Genomic DNA, 20,438 nt, shown 5'->3' on the forward strand with positions numbered 1-20,438 from the left:
TGGACAAAATTCTGCAAAATCTGCTAGCCCATCCCAATCTACATGTCTGTGGACTCCAACAAAGGTTCTAATGAAATTTCCTGTGCAGAGCCCATTCTGAGTCTTTCTGCTCAGTACTTGGCACTGCATGTACGTAACTCCAGCAGTTTTAATACTTAGGACTGGATTAAGAGATGATGAGACCTTGAGTGGTCAAGTCAAGATGTCCCACGGCATGAACAAAAAGTGGCAAGTGATTTTATTTGTATTTCAAGGCGCCTCATAATATGAAGCCCTAAGCTGTAGTTTGTAGCTTGTGCATAAATTCAGCTCTGAGAAGTGAACAAGCTTTTAACAATGTTGAATGTATTTGTTTTATTCCAACAATTTCACATATCTGTTGTTTGAGAGCCCTAATGATCTGGGGAAGCCGAGCCATCATAGAATCTAACACCAACTGTAAACTGTGCAGTCAGCCTGTTCAACAAATACCATGTTCAATGCTCATGATCACACTATGACCCAAACATAGTTTTGTTTAGCTCCAGCAGAACAAAGTGAACAGCTCCTGAATAGGACTGTGATAACAGAACTCATGAGAAGGCTAGCTTCTGATCCACCTTGTTGGTCTTCTCCTTGCTAGGAGAAGATAGGTTTTCAATAACAGCGAGAATCTTTTTCTTATCTCCCAAGCATGGAAATTTTGCTGCTGGCCAGATTATTATCATCATAGAATCATAGAGTTGGAAGGGGCCATACAGGCCATCTAGTCCAACCCCCTGCTCAACGCAGGATCAGCCCAAAGCATCCAAGAAAAGTGTGTATCCAACCTTTGATTGAAGACTGCCAGTTTTTGGTCTGGGACCCTTGTATCTATGGGACTACCTCTCCCACTATGCTCCCTCCCCCCAAGAGTATTAAAGTCTAATGACCATAATATGCTCTGTTTACCCAGCCCTACAGAAATAAAACTTACCTCAGCGCGGGACAGGGCCTTTTCAGCTCTGGCCCCAGTCTTGTAGAATGCTTTGCTGAATGAGATCAGAGCCCTACAGAACTTTAAGTTGCTCTATGGAGCTTGTAAGACAGAGATGTTTCTTCAGGCCTATGATTGAGGCAGGCAGGATCAGAGATACCTGCAAAAAGTGTACCCCATTTTGTTGCTGCTGGAGAAAGGTGTGACAGGTGTCCGAGGTGGCCTCGGGGCTTCAAGAGACCATGACTACATATGTCATAGCACCCCAGGGTTGGACTTGGGACTTAAGAGACTTCAAGCCACCATGTTTACATATGTTGTTGCATGCTTTGGGGACTGGGGTCAGGGTTGGACTCAGGACTTCAAGCCATCATGTCAATGGAAGGTGGGGGTACCTTCCAGGGGGGCATAACTTGGACTCTAGAAATTCTATTATCACCAATCCTGGAGGGCAGGTAGAAGAGAGTCAGATGGAGATCTGCACCAATTTTGGTGTCCCTAGTACATTGATGGGGGCATTCTACCATATTATGAACTTGACACACTGAACTGGTTCATATGAGGCCTTTCTTCACTGTGTCTCAACTTTGCCCTAATACAACTATTTTTCTGCACAGACCAGAAACCCCTCTCAGCTCTGATACAAACCCCTTCACCAGTTTTGTGTCAGTATAAGGTACAAACACAGTGAACCTAGAACTTATCAGAAGCTTGTGATTTGCCTAGACACAGCCATCTGCCCTAAAGCTGTGTATAGATCAGAAGCCCGCTTTCAGCTATTTTTCCAGGAGTAAAGATAGCTGAAATTGAGCTTCTGATGTACAGCAGGGAGTCAACTGGGCGTCTGCTTCAGATCCCCTGATGCAACAAGACTATCTCTGTGTAATGGCGTAAACAGGTTGTGAACACAAGATCAGTTAATCGGCTTTCTGATCAAAAACAACCAACAGGTTGTCAACTGAACCCCAGTAGGTGTCTAAGCCTGCCCAGAGTCAATCAGTCTGAGTTTGGAGATTAATTGCTGCCCCAAAACTGTGGAAAAACTCCCCATGTGTGCAATCTCTGTGTTTTTTAGTTTTGTATAACTAAGGCTTTTATGCTGCATTTTTATTGGTTTTATGTGTAAACTGCCCTGAGACGACTGGTCGTGAGGGGCGGTATAGAAGTCCGAATATAAATCTTTAAACCGCCCGTGGCGCCACGGGCGCCACGGACTAAATAATTCGTTAAGGACTCTTGAGGTGGGATTTGTCCGTGATGAGGAAGGGTCCGGGTTGGACCCTTCCTCAGGACAGACAATCGGAGGGACCAATCGGCAGGCGCTTTGCGCCTGCCGATTGGTCCCTCCGATTCCCAGCCCCAGCAACTGCGAGCCGCGCACAGCGCGGCTCGCAGTTGCTCCTGGCCTGACGCGGCGAGAGGCGCGAAGCGCCTCTCGCCGCGTCAGCCGCCTACCCGAGGGAGCCCCCAGCAGCCGCGCGGAGCGTCAGGCTGCTGGCCGAGGAAGCCCTCAGCAGCTGCGCTCCGCCGCGCGGCTGCCAAGGACTCCCTCGGGCAGCGGCCTCAGCTAGCTGGCTGACTCTCGCCGCATCGGGCCGTGTCTCGCAGCGTCGGGCCGCTGCAAAACACCCCGGCAGTCGCGCGGCTGCCGGCCCCTCCCTGCCTCCCCCGCCACTGCTAGCAACACGGAGCCGACTACGAGAGCCGTCGCCGCGGGACAACACAGACTGTATGTATCTAGAGCCCGCTGTATCCCTTTTACAGCGGGCTATATTTCTAGTAAATATATAAATAAATAGACCTTGTAGAGGTGACAAATAGATTTAAGGAATTAGATCTGATAGAAGAATTATGGACGGAGGTTCGCAACACTGTACTGAGGTAGCAACTAAAACCATCCCAAAGAAAAAGAAATGCAAGGAAGCAAAATGGCTGTCTGAGGAAGCTTTACAAATAGCTGAGGAGAGAAGGGAAGTGAAAGGCAAGGAAGAAAGAGAAAGATGCACCCAATTGAATGCAGAATTCCAGAGAATAGCTAGAAGAGATAAGAATGCATTCTTAAATGAACAGTGAAAACAAATAGAAGAAAACAATAGAATAGGGAGGACCAGAGATCTCTTCAAGAAAATTGGAGCTATGGAGAGAACATTTCATGCAAAGATAGCACCCCAAAGGACCAAAATAGTAGGGACCTAACAGAAGCAGAAGTGATTTTAAAAAGGTGGCAAATTATCCAGAAGAACTATACAAGAGCGAGCTTAACATTCCCGATAACCACGATGGGGTAGTCACTGATTTGGAGCCAGACATCTTGGAATGTGAAGTCAAATGGGCCTTAGGAAGTCTGAGCAACAATAAAGCTGGCGGTGGTGACAGCATTCCAGTTGAACTATTCAAAATCTTAAAAGACGATGCAGTAAAAGTGCTACACTCAGTATGCCAGCAAATTTGGAAAATTCAACAGTGGCCACAGGATTGGAAAAGGTCAGTTTACATTCCAATCCCAAAGAAGGGCAATGCCAAAGAATGTTCAAACTACCGCACCATTGCACTCATTTCTCATGCTAACAAAGTTATGCTCAAAATCCTACACGCTAGGCTCCAGCAATATGTGGAAAGAGAATTTCCAGAAGTACAGGCAGGATTTCAAAGAGGCAGAGGAACTAGAGATCAAATGGCCAACATATGCTGGATCATGGAGAAAGCTAGGGAGTTCCAGAAAAACATCTACTTCTGTTTCATTGACTATGCTAAAGCCTTTCATCATCTGGAGCACAAACAATTGTGGCAAGTTCTTAAAGAGATGGGAATACCAGAGCATCTTATCTGTCTCTTGAGAAACCTATATGCAGTCAAGAAACAACAGTGAGAACCGGACATGAAATCACTGATTGGTTCAAAATTGAGCAAGGAGTTTGGCAAGGCTGTATATTGTCGCCTTGCCTATTTAACTTGCATGCGGAAGCACATAATGAAAAAGGTGGGGTTAGATGAGTCACGGATTGGGAATAAGATTGCAGGGAGAAATATTAACAATCTCAGATATGCAGATGATACCACTGTAATAGCAGAAAGCAAAGAGGAACTAAAGGGACTCTTGATGCAGGTAAAGGAGGAGAGTGCAAAAGTTGGCTTGAAACTCAACATCAAAAAAACTAAAATCATGGTATCTGGCCCTCTCAATCCCTGGCAAATAGAAGGGGAAGAAATGGAGGTAGTGATATTGAACATGAGTCAGCAGTGTGACTCAGTGGCTAAAAAGGCAAATGGGATTTGGGGCTGTATCAAATGGATTATCGTGTCCAGATCACGGGAGGTGATGGTACCGCTTTACTCTGCTCTGGTTTGGCCTCACTTGGAGTACTGTGTTCAGTTTTGGTCACCCCAATTGAAGAGGATGTTGACAAACTAGAACGTGTCCAGAGGAGGGCAACAAAGATGATGAGGGATTTGGAGACCAAGACGTATGAAGAAAGGTTGGGGGAGATTGGTCTGTTTAGCCTAGAGAGGAGACGACTGACAGGGGATCTGATAACCATCTTCAAGTATTTAAAAGGGTACCATATAGAGGATGGAGCAGAATTGTTCTCTCTTGCCCAAGAGGGACAGACCAGAACCAATGGGATGAAATTAATTCAAAAGAAATTCCATCTAAACATCCGGAAGAAGTTCCTGACATTTAGAGTGGTTTCTCAGTGGAACAGGCTTCCTCAGGAGGCGGTGAGTTCTCCATCATTGGAAAGTTTTAAACAGAGGCTAGATAGCCATCTGATGGAGAGGCTGATTCTGTGAAGGCAAAGGGGTGGCAGGTTACAGTAGATGAGCGATTGGGATGTGAGTGTCCTGCATAGTGCAGGGGGTTGGACTAGATGACCCATGAAGTCCCTTTCAACTCTATTATTATACTATGATTCTATGATAGATTTTATTTTCCTGGCCTCCAAGATCACTGCAGGTGGGGACTGCAGCAAAGAAATTAAAAGATGCTTGCTACTGGGGAGGAAAGCTATGGCAAATCTAGACAGCATCCTAAAAAGCAGAGACATCACCCTGCCAACAAAAGTGTGTCTAGTCAAGGCTATGGTTTTCCCCGTTGCAATGTAGGGCTGTGAAATTTGGACCATAAGGAAGGCCAAGCGTTAAATAATTGACACTTTTGAACTCTGGTGCTGGAGAAGACTCTTGCGAGTCCCTTGGACTGCAAGGCGAACAAACGAACAAGGCGAACAGTCCTAGAGGACATCAGCCCTGACTGCTCTTTAGAAGGCCAGATCCTGAAGATGAAACTCAAATACTTTGGCCACCTCATGAAAAGGAAAGACTCCCTGGAGAAGAGCCTAATGCTGGGAGCGATTGAGGTGATTGTCTTCACAACTAACAACAACAAAGCATGATACAAAATTAAACCAGTGTGATCTCTGTCCCAACCTCCACCTGACTGAATCCAAGTGGCTTCTAAATGCAGTTATTTAAGTACATGGACAGGAATTTACAGCAGCCTATAGTTATGATCAAATTTGAGTTTTTCCTTCTGGAAAACTGCCTGGGCCTAGAAATGTTTTGTCATTCCTTCACATGAAGCATGAGGAAAACAAGGAGAAAAAAGGTGCTTTTATTTATGTCCTGATATAGCCAGTATACTGTAGTGGTTCGAAGAATAGGATCTGGGTGGTCTGGATCCCCACTCTGCCATGGAAACTTGATGGGTGTGACTTTAGGCCAGGGGTCCTCAAACTACGGCCCGGGGGCCACATACGGCCCGCCGAGGGCATTTATCTGGCCCACCGGGTGTTTTTGTTGCTGCTGCCTGTCCTGCTTTGCAGTGGATGACTTTCGTAGCTCGCACGGCATCAGGTTGAGCCAGACCCATCAGGGTGAGCCAGGAGCCTATATAAGGCACCATGTGTGCGGGTCCCAGACCTCTTGCCCAGGACGCCATGGAGAGCAGCTTGCTCTCTGTGGTGGCAGAGGTCAGGTAGGAGGCCATTCCCCCCCCTCCGGGCCTGGCTGTTGGTGGGGATTGATGGCCCACGGGGGGGGGGGGGGGGGCTAGAGCCAGAGGCTCCCTCAGAGCAGAGCAGCAGCCTCAGAGATGGTGGGGCTCACAGGGCTTGGGCCCCACTCCTCCCCCTTTCAGGCAGTGCCCGTGCGTTGCGCCCAGCCGTGTTAGTGCCGGCAGAATGCAAGTGCGACAGTGTTGCTAGCCCACAGTGCAGAGCTCTTTCAGAGATGTGGGCTCATGGCAGTGGGTAGCAGGTGAGTGTTGGTGCAGCCCAGCCAGGGCCAGCCACCAGGAGAGTGGCTGGCTTGGCTCCGCAGAGCTGAGACTCGTGGTTTCTCACCCCACCCCATCCCACCCCACCCGACAGGCTCAATTGACATAAAGGGTTAAGTGCAGAAGTGGGCCTGCTGCCCTCCCCTTTTCTTTCAGCTGTGCAGAGACGGGGGGGGGGGGGGGGAGAAGGGATTTGAGGCTGAGGTGGTCCTCTCAGGGGAAGAGCAGAGTATAGCCCTTTGAGCCAGTCAGCTTACGGGGTTTTTGCCACCCCACCCTAATTCATACAACAGGCTATCAAGCACAACAGGCTATCAAGCACAATGGGAGAGACATCAGGAGCACGGAACAACTCAGGACAGGCACGCTTGGCGGCCAGGAGAGGGTGAGTTGGGAAGTGGCTCTTCTTGGGCAGCAGTTGGGAGGGCAGCTGGATCCATGAAAATTAGGCTCATGGAAATCTCCCCCCCCCCCCTGCTTCTGGGGACATTGAGGGACTGCTCCATAGGGGTGACTGTAGGGTGGGCTAGATTCCACATCCCCCCACTTTGTAGCTGCAAGGGAAGGGGGATTGGAAGTTTGGCACAGCTGCTAAGAGCAGGATCCAGCAGCCACTGGGCACCCCGTCCCTTTTTATTTTTATTTCTGTTTTTCTTTCTTTTTTTGCTGGATCCTTTAGGGCAAATGTTGGATGCAGGGGAGCTGGACTCCCCCAACCCCCCAGGTTCTCAAGAGCCAGGACATTCAATATGGGGAGCAGGAAGAAACATTTTGGGAGGGCAGCTGCATGAGCTTTTGCAGGCATGCTTTCCAAGGGCTTCTCTTGAGCCAGGATTTTGGGGTGATCAGGTGGCCCGACAGCTACATGGCTAGCTGGGGATCCCTCCCTACTCTTCTACACATGCAGCCAGCTGGGTCACCTTTGCTTTCCATAGCACTGTAAGCTGTTCCTCTGCAGCACCATCGGGGCTCTCTCAGCCTCACCTATCTGACAGGGTGGTTGCTGTGGGGAAAAGAAAGGGAAGGCAATTTGAAGCTGCTTTGAGACCCCTTCTGGTAGAGAAAAGCAGCATATAAGAACCAACTCCTCTGCAACCGCTTTTTGCATTCAGAGCAGTTTGCAAGTCCATGACAGGACTAATAATTGCAGGCAGATCTCCCAAATTTAGCTCACTGCCTGAAAGTGTAGCAGCCAGTGCATTGGGGGGTGGAGGAGCTCACATTTTGTCAGAGCAGGTAAGTTGACGAGGTCTTGTCACTAGCTGGCACTGGGATAGTAGACACATAGCTCATCTGGAGCACAGAGTTGGAATTTGTTCATAGTTTTTTTTTAAACTATACTCCGGCCCTCCAATGGTCTGAGGGACAATGAACTGGCCCCCTGTTTAAAAAGTTTGAGGATCCCTGCTTTAGGCAATTAAATACCCTCAGCATAGTCTATTTCACATACAAGTTGTGTTGAGGATAAAATGGAGTGGTAAACAATGATTTAAGCCAGTTTTTGGTCCCTATGAGGGAGAAAGGCAGTTGTCATGGTTGATGGAGTCTCAGATCAGGGGGTCCCATGTGCAATCCAGGATGTTCCTCCTAGCGCTCCCCAAATGAGCAAATATCCCCTAGTGACTCTGTTCACGAAGCCTCAGACCTCTGTTCTTTCCCACCTCCCAACTCAGTTTTCCTCTGCTGCTTCCCTGATCCAGAAACCCCTGAGTAGTCCTTTGAGTCCCGTCCCCAAAATCCTCCACCCTTCATAACAAGACCTGCTGTCTTAGGCAGCAATTCCATAGCTGTCTCAGAATCCTTACTGCCAGTGTTGAGGTTCACCATCCCCCCTCCTCCTCATTTCTCAGTCTCTGCTGCTCCCCTACTCACTTTCCTGTCTTCTTGGGCATCCTTTCCTTTGCTCAGTGCAGCTGCCCTCAGTACTACTATTTGCCTTTTCCCACAATGGCTGTGCAGTCTTTGCTGTCTCCTCCAAGCATTACCCCTCTACCCATGGTGCTGCTGTCAGCCTTTTCTCTGCTTCCTCCACATCCTTTGTCCTTGCTGCTTCCTCTTTTTATGATCCTAGCTATCCATTTGGAGCCTGCTCATCCTCTGCAGCAACCCTGCACCCTGGCACCCTCCCTGCCCAAGCCATGGGAGAGCCCCAGATGCCAAACAGGCTCTGCTAGTCAATCACAACAGGATATAAATGAAAACAGCAAGTATAGGGGAATAAGGATGTTCACAAAATGTAATACACAGCATTTTCTGGGCTCATTCAGTTAAGCTCTCTGCATCCCATAAAAGCATACATCATGAAACTAAACAATGATCCTTCATTAAAGATTGCCTCCTAATGTTGTCTCCCTTTGGGGTTTGTCAGGGTTTGGAGGAGTCCTCTTGGCAGATGTTTCAAGTGGGGAGACCATCATTTCATGATATCATTGCCTGGCTGCAACCATAGGCCTGGTAGAACAGCTCAGTTTTGCAGGCCCTCCAAAATTGTGTGAAATTCCAGAGAGCTCCTCAGGCAGAGTGTTTTACCAGGCTGGGGCCAAGGCTAAAAAGGCCCTGGCCCTGGTGGAAGCCACTTTTATCTCTCTGGGGCCAGGAACCCGAAGCAGGCATAAGCTGCCTGATCTTCACATTCTTTGGGGGGCATAAAGGAAAAGGCGGTCCTGAAGATTCGATCATTGCAACTGCTGTATAAGTGGTATCAACAGAGCTTGAAAGTAAGTTTATGGCTTGGTAGAATCATATCTGAGGTGTGATTTCACAGGAGTCTTTATAGCTTTTATTGTCTTTTTTTTTTTTTTGCCCATTAGTAGTGTGCATTTTCTTACATCTTTATTTGTAATTGTTTTCATACTTCTGTGTTTTTCTTCATAGACTTGCAAGGCATTTCTTCCAGCAATGATGGCTGCTAATCATGGGCACATAGTTACTATTGCTAGTGCAGGTGGTTTGATTGGATGTTGCGGATTAACAGGTTAGTATGCAGAAGATGCATCTTTATAAACGGAACTAGCAAGAAAACCCATTGCAAGCAGGAATGTAATGGGCGCTAGGACTCAGGGGATACCGGCAGGCGCAGATCTCTCTCTCTGTGTCTCTCTCCCCCCCCCCCCCTTGGTGTGCCTTGCAGCAGAAGGCCTAGCAGGTAATTAGGAGGGAAGGAGGGCTGGTGTGCAGTTTGGGGCAGATCTCTCTGTCTGTCTCTCTCCCCCTCCGTCACAGCAGGGGCGACTCTCTCTGTGTCTCTGTCAGCAGCTTGGGGCAGATCTCTGTCTATCTGTGCCTCCCTCACAGCAGGAGTGATAGGAGGAAATTGAGGGCTCATGTGCAGTCTGGCAGGGCTCTGTGTGTCTCTGTCTCTGGCATGTCTTTGAGGAACGTCCAGCGTTGCTGGCTGCACCCTGATTGGCCCTATTCCAACTTGGACAGCCGGACACATACCACCCCCAAGGCTGTTTCACAAATATATAGAGGAACCATGGATAAAATATTTTTTTGCAGTGTTATAAGGGTAAATTGGGGTTTCACAAATGCAGTTTATAGCCTATGTTTAATTTGGGCATGAACTCACCAAGTAATATATGTCCGGCTCTTGCATGAAGTGCCAGAAGTCCTTTTAAAAAGTCTCATGTAGACATGGAACCAAAAGGAACACTTCTAAGAGATGATCTTCCTATAGTTCTGAACATTGGACTGGGACAAAATAACAAGGAATACATGTGCACAAATACAATTATATATACCTCTTACTTTGTTTTATTATGAGTGGACTTTTGAGTTTAAAAAAAGATTGTGGGGAGATGTGGTTTTTGAGGAAAAGTGGGAAGAGGTATAGTATCAGTAAGGAGTTTTGGTCTGGGACACCTGTGAAGAAGCCTAGCACTGCTAGAAACTTTTACATTTCTAAAATGGGGATAAAGGATCAAGTGTACAGCCTCAGAATTCCATAGGAAACTTTACTTGCTGGAATTGTTCAGCTAGATAATTTATCAGTCACAAACGATTTCTCATGTGCTTCTCACAAGAATATTTTTGCTAAGTTTAAAAGTAAAACAAGATATAACTTTGTTATCAGGATTGTATTTTGCTGCAGTATTCTATTACTTCGTGGGTTTTTATTTATGTTACTAGCTTCAAAGCCCGTTCCTAAGAACGGGCCCTGAAAGGGTCCCCTCCCCTGGCCAGGCAGCTTAAGTTGGCTTTGGGCCGCAGCTTGCAGCCAAATCAAGTGGGGTGGGCGGGGGCTGGGCAGCTCGTTAGCAGGGCCCAGACAGAGCTCCTTAGCAGGTAGTCAGCAGGCCATCGTCAGCAGGCCCAGCCTAACAAGCCAAAAGGCCCTCATTCAGGCCCAGCCTAGCAGGCCAAGAGGCCCTCGTTAGCAAACCCTCCACCATAACCCTTTGCCCAGGGACCTTTCCCCTTAGCTGCTGCTGGCTCCAGGCGTCTGAGAGCAAAGAGGCTAATGTCCAGGGCAGGAGCCACAGGGGCAGGACCAATCAGGACCAAGCTGGCTGCACCCTGATTGGACCTATTCCAACTTGGACAGCCAATTATATAATTATAATTATAGGAAATTATATAATTAGGGGCAGCATCTGAAAAGGCCATGCCAAAAGTGTAGCCTAATGTAGGCTAGGCAGGTTATTCATTGATCCATGGCTTGGGCAGAAGAAAAATGATGGCAAGGTGGGTTAGGAATGTCTTGCATTTACCCTACTTCAACATAGCATTTTCTTTCAGAGGAAAGTCTGTGTCTGTTTTATTTTAGACTCATCCTTTATTTTCCATTTAGCAGGTAGTAAAAGAGAGTCTAAGGCTTGAGCTTCTATTGAGCCACAAGCTTTATTGGGTGGGGTTGGGGCAAGTCCATATTACTTTCCAGTGTGTAAAAAGCTCTGTCGCACAGCACTGTTGAAAAGGTTAAACAAACAGGGATGGTTATAGCACTATGTGCATGCAGAGTCTTTACAAGCAAACAACAATGAACTTGACAGCCAGTCTCTAATATCCTGATAGAGATACGTATTATGCTGCTAACATGCATCCTTCTCATTTTACAGATTACTGTACAAGTAAATTTGCAGCTGTCGGCTTTATTGAGTCTTTAAGAGCAGAGCTGAAGCACTTGGGGAAGACTGGCATTAAAACCACAATTATCTGCCCGTATTTCATTTCCACAGGGATGTTTGAAGGCTGTAAACCAAAGTGAGTAAACTGTTTGCATCAATGTATGCATATGGCCTTACAATATTTTTGTATATATAGGAGGACTCAGTAATTTTTAAACCAAGTCATTGTCAGCAGCTACTCAGAATAATTGTGTTCTGGTAGAAATCTTGTTTCTAGGCCAGTGTAGTGCATGGTTATTAAGCAGTGTTTACAAGCTAATGAGTAGAGTTGAGGAAGCCATTAAATAGAAGGCTTCCCTTTAAAAAGTGGAAGGCTTTCCTAGGTGGGGGCTATCCTGTTCTTCTTCAAGTCATGTCAGGCCCCTGTAACTGAGTTTTGACTGTCAGACCTGTAGAAACATCTATTTGAATGTTAGAACGTTGAGTGGGAGAGGGGAAATTGAGAGTCACCTTGAGACTCCAGTGATGGTTGTAGGGAGAAAGAATGACTGCTGAGAGAATCAGTGAATTAGAAGTGAGGCTCAGATACAATCACTCTAGATTAGCCTTTCCCAACTTTTTTATAATTGAGAAACCCCTGAAACATTCTCCAGGCTTCGAGAAACCCTATAAGTCGCACAACCATGCAGAATAAGGTTGGGAAGCATAGCTGTCTCCACTCACCCAGGGCCCCTCCTTTCAGGCCATTTGGGGAGAGATGGGTGGGTTGACATGACCATATATGGTCATATCACCCAATAAATGTTTAACAATTTTTTTAAATATATAGAAAATAATTAATTTTCCCATTCGGGAAATGTGTCCAGGGCCATCAAAAAACTTTGGGATTTCATGAAACCTTGTCTGAGAAAGCCTGCTCCAAATGGAAATCAGTATTTCTCACTAAAATTAATCAAATGAACAATATGCTCTAGCTTTGGAATAAAGTAGATTGCTGTGACAGTGGGATCAGGCCAATTCAAAGAACTCCTAAAGTTGGAGTTACAATATTTTGGTAGACTGAAACATATGTCAACCAGGATTGAAAGTACATTTAAGCTCTGAAGGTTATTTAGTTCATTTGTATTTAAGCCCCCCCCTGTAACAGTAATTATCTGAAAAAGTAAAGGTTTGTCTCAGCAAAAAGATGCAAGGCTGCATTGTGGCTGTAATATTCAAAAAGCAAATAATGTGAACCATGACTATTAAACTTTACTAAGGAAGTAAATAAAGACTGAGAGATGTTTGGTTTAAATACATTGAGTAGAATATCAAGAAATAATCCCTAAGATAATGAGGTAATTGCAAACTATTGGGAAAAAAGACAAGCCAAAAAAGAACTTGAGAAATATATTACTAAAACATTGACACAGATGATAAAAATGACTCAGTGAAAGCGAGGCAAACTGTTTGCTACCAAAAGGGCCTGCTGCAAAATGCCTAACTGTGCAGAGAGCAGAAGATTCTTCAGAGGACTCATGGTAGAAGACATGACTTTCTCCACAGTTTCAGAGGGGGGTGCAGGGAGCATTTAAAGAGGCTCAAGCTCACTCTCTGCAACCTGGGAAGGTCTGGAAGAAAGCATTTAAAGGGCCGTCCGATCAGCTGTTTAGTAGGGGGGGCAGGCACACGTGCTGATATGCCGGTTGATGCACAGGCGCAGAGCTGTGTGCCTGTGTGTGTGCACCAACTGAAAAGTAATATTGATCAAGGTGCACCATAATTTGCCCCATTATCAATTATGTCAACATACTGACTGTCTTTCTGATATCTGCTATATCTGAAGAATAAATAAAAATAAGATGCTGTGGAGTATAAACCAACCCATTGTGACCCTCATCCACAGAGCATTCCAGGCAAGAGACTAGTGGAGGCAGTACTAAGTGACTGCAGCTGACCCTGATTAACTCCTGAGGTCTGACTGCAGCTGACCCTGATTAACTCCTGAGGTCTGACTGCAGCTGACCCTGATTAACTCCTGAGGTCTGACTGCAGCTGACCCTGATTAACTCCTGAGGTCTGACAACTATTTGGTAGAGTTGCCAACTCCATATTGGGAAATTCATGGAGGTTTTTGAGTACAGCCTGGTAAGAAAAGAGTGTGATTAAGGGCGGGATCTCAGTGGCATATAATGCCATGAAGCCTACCTTCCGAAGGAGCCATTTTCTCCTGGGGGACTGATATCTGTAGTCTAGATTCCTACTGTAATTCCAGGAGATCTAGAGGTCCCACCTAGTTGAGCTAATAAAGAATAAAAATACAGTAAGATCTTCAGTCCGAGCATCTCTGGTAGCAGATTGGTAAAAACTCTTCCCTGCCTAAACCAGTGGTTCTCAACCTGGGGGTCGGGACCCCTTTCACAGGGGTCGCGGCAGGGCAAGCAGCTTGGCTGGAGGAGCCATTCACACAACAGCCTCGCGGGGTAGATCGAGATAGAGCATTCATCTGTCTGGAGCAGCGGAAAAAAGGGAGTTTGGCATGGTGGGACAAGAGGCAGAACTGAACTGACGAACCCCGGAAAAAAAACAATTTATATACAATCATGAACAATGGATCTTCACGCCACTGGTCAGTTTCAGTTTAATTTCTGTGAAAGAACACTTGCATAATGTTATGGTTGGGGGTCACCACAACATGAGGAACAGTATTAAAGAGTCGTGGCATTAGGAAGGTTGAGAACCCCTGGCCTAAAACAATAGAGGTCCACTGGCAGTCAGTTGACATTACTCAGCTAAGTAATGATCTAACTTGGTATAAGGCAGTTCATACAGCTTAATTCTGCTAGTGAGGACTTCTGGATCTTGGTACAATGTAGGGATATTTGAAGGAGAGGGGGATGGGGGTGAAATGAATGTGCAAGTTTTCCAGTTTCTACTTATTGTGCCATTAGTTTTGGTTATCTTTCTCCAGATTCCCACGCTTGATGCCGTTTCTAAAGCCAGAATATACAGCAGAGAAAATTGTGACCAGTGTTCTGAAGGAGAAGTTTTATGTGATCATACCAGGATCCATAACCTTTTTACTTGACCTGAAATAGTAAGAGCAATTTTCTGCTTTTTTAATTCCATCTCCTGTGCTGCTCTCTTGCTTCAAGCCTAAGCAATAATTTTAAGGTCACCTATGAAACAAAATATAATCAAGAGATGAACCCTTAACAATTTGTGGATTCCTGTGTGGATCACTTGCTGCATCCAGCCACATTATATCATGCATAGGGCACAAACTGGCTGACATACTAAAGTTTGTCACAAATTTTGGCTGGTTTGTGTTTTGCAAAGCAGTGTTTGCAAACTGAAGAATTGTCTTGGGTTTTCATTAATTTTTATAGTGTTTGTGCTATTTTCTGAAGAGGAAAAAAGCAAAGGCTTAAACCCGTACTCTCAGTTCTTCACAACAAACAACTGAGTGGTGGGGAACCTCCAGTTGCCATTTATACCACTCGGCAATTTAGTTAGACCCCTGCTTTCTGCTCCCGGCAGCATCTTGTGGCCTTTGAGCCATTTAAATCTAGGGTTGGGCGCTTCGGTGCCAGAAGCCGCTTGTTTTTCGCAGCGCAGCCAGTGCCACACTGCAGGGGGGGGGAAGGTAGGCGCGGACATCAGAGCACCGGTGGGCACACACACACAGGCGCAGAGTTCTGCACCTGTGTGTGTGCCCGCCGGCAGGCTGATGCCTGTGCCTCCACCCCCCGTGACACTGGCTACAGCGGGAGAGACTGGCCGCTTTGGGTGCCGAAGTGCCCAACCCTATTTTAAAGCCCTCCCTTCCACTCCCTGAAAAAGTCATGGGGAACAGAAAGCAGGGGTTTAAATGTTAAATGGATCACAAATTGAAAATAACAGATTCAGTTAGTGAACCAACCTCCTGGTTTGTGCTTGGTTTGTAAATGGCAAAAATGTGGATTGCGCCCATCCCTTATGAGGCAGCTAAATGATTTGAGTAAGACCTGCTAAACTGTTGACTATGTAATGCCCTACATAAAGCTGTCTGCAAGTCAAAGCCATAAGTGTACCAAATAGTACATTACTCCTGCCTTTGTCCAGGAAGCTCTGTTGAAAATCACACTAGTCTTCTCTCCCCTGTTCCATTTTTTTCACTACAGTGAAGGCAGAATGGACTCAGAGATGACTGGTCCAAAGTGACTTAGGGATTTGGACTAGAATATCCTCAGTCTTAGCTTGACATCCTAACACTACAACACACTGACTTTGATGTTTAAAGGAAATTTGTGTGCAGTTATAAAGGGAAACTCATTCATAAATATTAATTATTGCCTTATTATATGTAATCCAGCTGACTTGAATAATTTTTATTGATAGAAGCCAAAAAGGGTGCTGGTGAAACCTCGTTTTCAAAGCTACTGTCTTCTTCAGTGGCTACATATATAATAAATTCCATATGCCATTGTCATAACCATCTCAATAAGTAATAAAGTACATTACAAACCAGATGCTGCATACCTTAAAACGTTTGTATCTCTTATTCTAATTAGATTAAGAGAATTGTGTTTAAAAGCTGTATACCTGTAGCCACTGAGGAAGACAGTAAGTTTGAAAATGAGGTTTCACCGGCACCCGTTTTGGCATCAATCAATAAAAACTGTCAGTTTGATTATCATCGTCTATCTTTCGGTTGACTGGGTTTCCTTGCTTGCTTATTGTATGTGATGGCAGTGAAATCCTCAAAAACCTGGTATGAACATCTTCCTGGCATGGCTTTATCCACAGCTCACAGAGAAGGTAGCTGCAATGACACATAGAATTGAGTCAAGATTCTATTGAATCAGCAAGAGACAAGGCTGTGGCCAAAACTGTGAAGGTTTAAGAAGTGGAATGGTGTAGAGTAGGGGTAGTCAAACTGCGGCCCTCCAGATTTCCATGGACTACAATTCCCATGAGCCCCTGCCAGTGTTCGCTGGCAGGGGCTCATGGGAATTGTAGTCCACTGACATCTGGAGGGCCGCAGTTTGACTACCCCTGGTGTAGAGCATTTAACAATGCAGCTTTTGAAAACCTAGGCTGAGTGTTAAGTTTTATAGAACTAATATCCTCTCTATTTTCATTCCTCTTTCTAGTTTCCTACCTTCAAAAATGTCAGAAGCCATTGGAGATTTTGTTGGATTTTTCAGCTTTATGGATACCTTCATAGGCCGGGGAAAGAAGAAATAAATCTTCAATTTTAAAAAAAACTAATTTTTCTTCAGAAATATTAATCTGAATTTCAGTGCCTGTATGGGACTCTGTTTTGCCAGATATTTTTCCTTGGTGAACCCGAGTTAGGTTGATGGTAGAGGTATTTGGCTGACCTTAACCAAAACTGTCTATCATGAGATTTAGCGTCTATATTTTCTGTGTGTGTGTTTATGCATTCGCACGTTTTATTACACTTAATCATTGAACTCATGGGAACAAATGTCTTTTGGATGTTAGTAGGCTTTTCTTGCTGTGTCTTTTTACATACAAATTAAACAAATAAACATCCTCAGTTGGCCGTATATGGCCCGCGGGCCATAGTTTGAGGATCCCTGATGTACGACAATAGTTCCTCCCTTGTCTACAGGTTTTATGACTCTGTAAGAGTTATTTATTAGTATGTTGCCTCAGAGCTAATCTCTCAGAATATGTAACATTTTACCATAGCCTAAGTCTAGAGCATCCCACAATAGTCACATCTCTCAGAACTCAGAATTCAAATTCAAGAATATTATAATTAAAGCTCCCTAGTTTAAAGTGCGACCTTGGATTGCATTTGGTCCAAGAACGCAAATTACCAAGACCAAAATGATCCTTTAATTTGTTTGTAGTAAGTATATTTATTGGTTTTCTTGATCCCAATATATACTGGATTATCTGAATTATTACATTGTTTTTCAGGTTTATGGGACTATTCTGATCCATATTTGAAATGATTATTGAACCATGAAATCTATTAGAAGTTTGGATTAGGTATATTTATTGGTATTTTTTGGCTCAAACAGAGAGAGAGAGTGAATCATTTTAATGATTATCCATAGTTCCTCTATATATTTGTGAAGCTGGCTGCATCTTGTTTGGCCCTGCCCCTGCAGCCCCTGCCCTCCTTCCCTGGACTCTAATCTCTTTGCTCTCAGGCAGCAGATATGGAGAGAGGGTCCTGGGCAAAGGTTCATGGTGGAGGGCCTGCTAACGAGGGCCTCCCAGCCTGCTAGGCAGGGCCTGCTAATGAGGGCCTCTTGACCTGCTAGGTTGGCTCTGCTAATAAGGGCCTCCCAGCCTGCTGACTGCCTGCTAAGGAGCTCTGTCCCGGGCCTGCTAATGATCTGGCCAGCCCCCGCCCACCCCACTTGATCCAGCTGCGAGCTGTGTACAAAGCCACTTTAAGCTGCCTGGCCAGGGGCCAGGGGAGGGGACCCTTTCAAGGCCTGTTCTTAGGAACAGGCTTTAAAGCTAGTATACTAATAATTGATATTTTTGGATATGTTGAATTGTATATGGTTAAATATTTTATCATGGTCAGATTTGGTATATTATATTTTATGAAAATTATATCAATGTTTGCTATAATTTATGGTTGTTAGTGTGACATATACATACAGATGGTTTATCCAATTCAATAGTTCCACATGTTTTATACCACTTCTTTTGGATAATTTAGTGCTTTTAACAGCTAACTCATGGCAGATAGTGTTGACCAGTGCCACCTGGCAAAACAAGATTTTGTCCATCTGGACTTGAACCAGCTCTCTGGTACTTGATTTAGTAACAGCTAACATAGACCTAATATATGAATAAACAACCTAAAGCAGAGAACACCAATCCTGTTCAGCCAATGGGCACTTCTGAAATTTTGAGAATTGATGGCCAGTGCCACTACAAAATGGCTGCTATACAATCACAGGATGTTGAGAAGTTACAAGCCAAACATCATCATGTGATGGAGGAAGCTGCTTCTGAATGGTGGTTCTCTGAGCTATTGTAAAACTCCCTCAAAGCAAAAGAAATCCAAGAAGATGCTTTGGAAACTAAATGCTTTGTCAAAGAAGCAAAACGAAACCCATTGACAGGCGCTATGGTTACCATAGGTACCACACTGAGGACAACTGATAGAAACTAATTCTTTTAATTCTTTTAAGATGGTTTTAAAACAACAAACTCAATAACAGTAAGAATTTAAATAAATAATGCACTTTGGGAATATTTATTATGTGTATAGTACTAGTATTGATAGTACTCACAGAGGGGTCTTATAATTGGATTTATATTTAAGTAAATACAAAGGTACAGTGTACTACAAGATAGGGCTGCTTCTGTAGTATTACTTAACTATTCATCATAATGTTCAGCCTATGGCTATGGTATACTTTATTGTAGAAAACCTGCATTTTGTCTTACTTTTCTCATTGTAGGGTTATAGAAATGGTGAACACAATAGACATACTGCTAGGAATAAATAAGCAAGGTTCATTTACAGGTCCTGTTGACAATTATTGTTGGAATTAATATAAAAATCAAACATGTACCAACATGAAGTTCATGTACCAACATATCAGCCTGCATCTTTAACCGCTCCTATTAAATAAAAGGGTAAGGCCACCTGGGGAGGTGGGCCCTGTCCAGGATAAAAACTCAGAGGGCCCAATCAGGAGCCGTGAAGTGTCTATCCAGGGCCGAGCAGCCAATGGGGAGGCGTGCAAAGTGCCTTCCTATTGGCCCCTCACCAGGATAGACCAAAATTCCATTCACCCATCCCAGTCTGGCTGCCAGTCTGCTCCTGACCACTACAGGGAGAGGAGGTCAGCAGGGCTGCCAAGGGGGATGAGAACAGAGGCTTGGACATGCTGTGCCAGCCCTTTTCGCCCCAAGTCTGTCCTAACTGTCATGTCCAACTGCAAATTGCCTCAGAACCCTGACAGAGCTGGCAGGAGGCTGCAGAGTGCTCCCCCTCCCCCCCCCCACTTCAGGCCTGCTGCGAAGGAACCTCTGACAGGCCCTGACTGAGGGAAGGAGGCCTTTCCAAGAGCAACGCAGGGGAGACTGAGGGCCTACCTTTTGAGGGGGGTGGGGACTTTCCCCTTCTGCCAAACAATTGCCTGACAGGGAAGCCACAGAAAATCACTTAAAATACTGCTCTGCCCAGAGGTTAGACACAGCCAAGCCTTGTGTCTTTCTTCTTTGCAACTCTCTGCAGATTTGAGGCCACTGCACAGCATTATTCTGCAGAGGAAACTGGCTCTTTTGTCTCCTGTTTCATCTGCACAACAACCCTGTGCAGTAGGCCTCAAGTCTTTCAATTCAACAACAACCTGTGTGGGAAGCCTTAAATGTTTCTTCTCTACCACAACCCTGTCCAAAGTAGCTCTTTCTGCCTGGGGAGCTGATCTTTATACTCTGCAAGTGAGCTGCAATTCCAGGAGCTCTCCAGGCCACACCTGTAGGTTGGCTACCCCTGGGTTGGAAATATTGCTGGAGGTTTGGAGGTGGGACTTCAAAATCATACAATGCCTCAGAGTCCAGCCTTCATATGAGCCATTTTTGCCTGCAGTTGGTAGGGAATGGTGCTGGACTGTCCTTCCTGGCCTATGGGTTATGGCCAGCCCTTACCAGCAACTGTTTCTATTCTGGGGCGCAGACAGGCAGACCAGCATCAGTCCTGTGAGTCTGGAAAGTGCAGGAAGATCTAAATAAATATTTACAGCCTGAAATTGTAAACCGAGAACAAGTAAATGTCTGGAGACACATAGTAACTGAAATAGTAACTGGCAAATAACCTTGGCCTGGCAAATTAAAAAAAACAGTATAAAAAACCTTACTAAGGTCAAGACTCCTGTGCACAGAGTCTTCCTCTTAGGGTTGCCAGCTTCCCTGTGAGGCTCGCTACCCCACCTCCCTTATGTGGAGTCTGCTATGGGGAGAGAAAGGGAAGACGATTGGAAAATGCTTTGAGACACCTGAGGCCTGCTGGGTCACTGCGGCCCATTCCCAGTTCTCTCAGATCTCTCACAACCCTACATACCTCACAGGTTGACTATTGTGAAGAGACGAATGGAAAAGGTGTTTGTAAACCGCTTTGAGACTCCTTTGGGTAGTAAGCAATAGGGTACAAAAATCCGTTCTTCTAAGG

General features: G+C 45.3%; 1 protein-coding gene across 1 annotated transcript in view; it reads left to right on the plus strand.

Annotated features, from left to right (window-relative positions):
• Nucleotides 1–18,785, plus strand: part of LOC143844759 (epidermal retinol dehydrogenase 2-like) — a 35,595-nt gene extending 16,810 nt beyond the window's left edge. Inside the window, exons 5-8 of the mRNA XM_077352364.1 lie at nucleotides 9,105–9,204; nucleotides 11,291–11,435; nucleotides 14,250–14,375; nucleotides 16,414–18,785. Coding sequence (XP_077208479.1) covers nucleotides 9,105–9,204; nucleotides 11,291–11,435; nucleotides 14,250–14,375; nucleotides 16,414–16,507 — 465 coding nt within the window. The 3' untranslated portion in view covers nucleotides 16,508–18,785. The remainder of the gene's footprint in view (nucleotides 1–9,104; nucleotides 9,205–11,290; nucleotides 11,436–14,249; nucleotides 14,376–16,413) is intronic.
• The last annotated feature ends 1,653 nt before the right edge of the window (nucleotides 18,786–20,438 follow it).

Source organism: Paroedura picta, chromosome 9, assembly GCF_049243985.1.
Source record: "Paroedura picta isolate Pp20150507F chromosome 9, Ppicta_v3.0, whole genome shotgun sequence".
Taxonomy (NCBI): Eukaryota; Metazoa; Chordata; class Lepidosauria; order Squamata; family Gekkonidae; genus Paroedura; species Paroedura picta.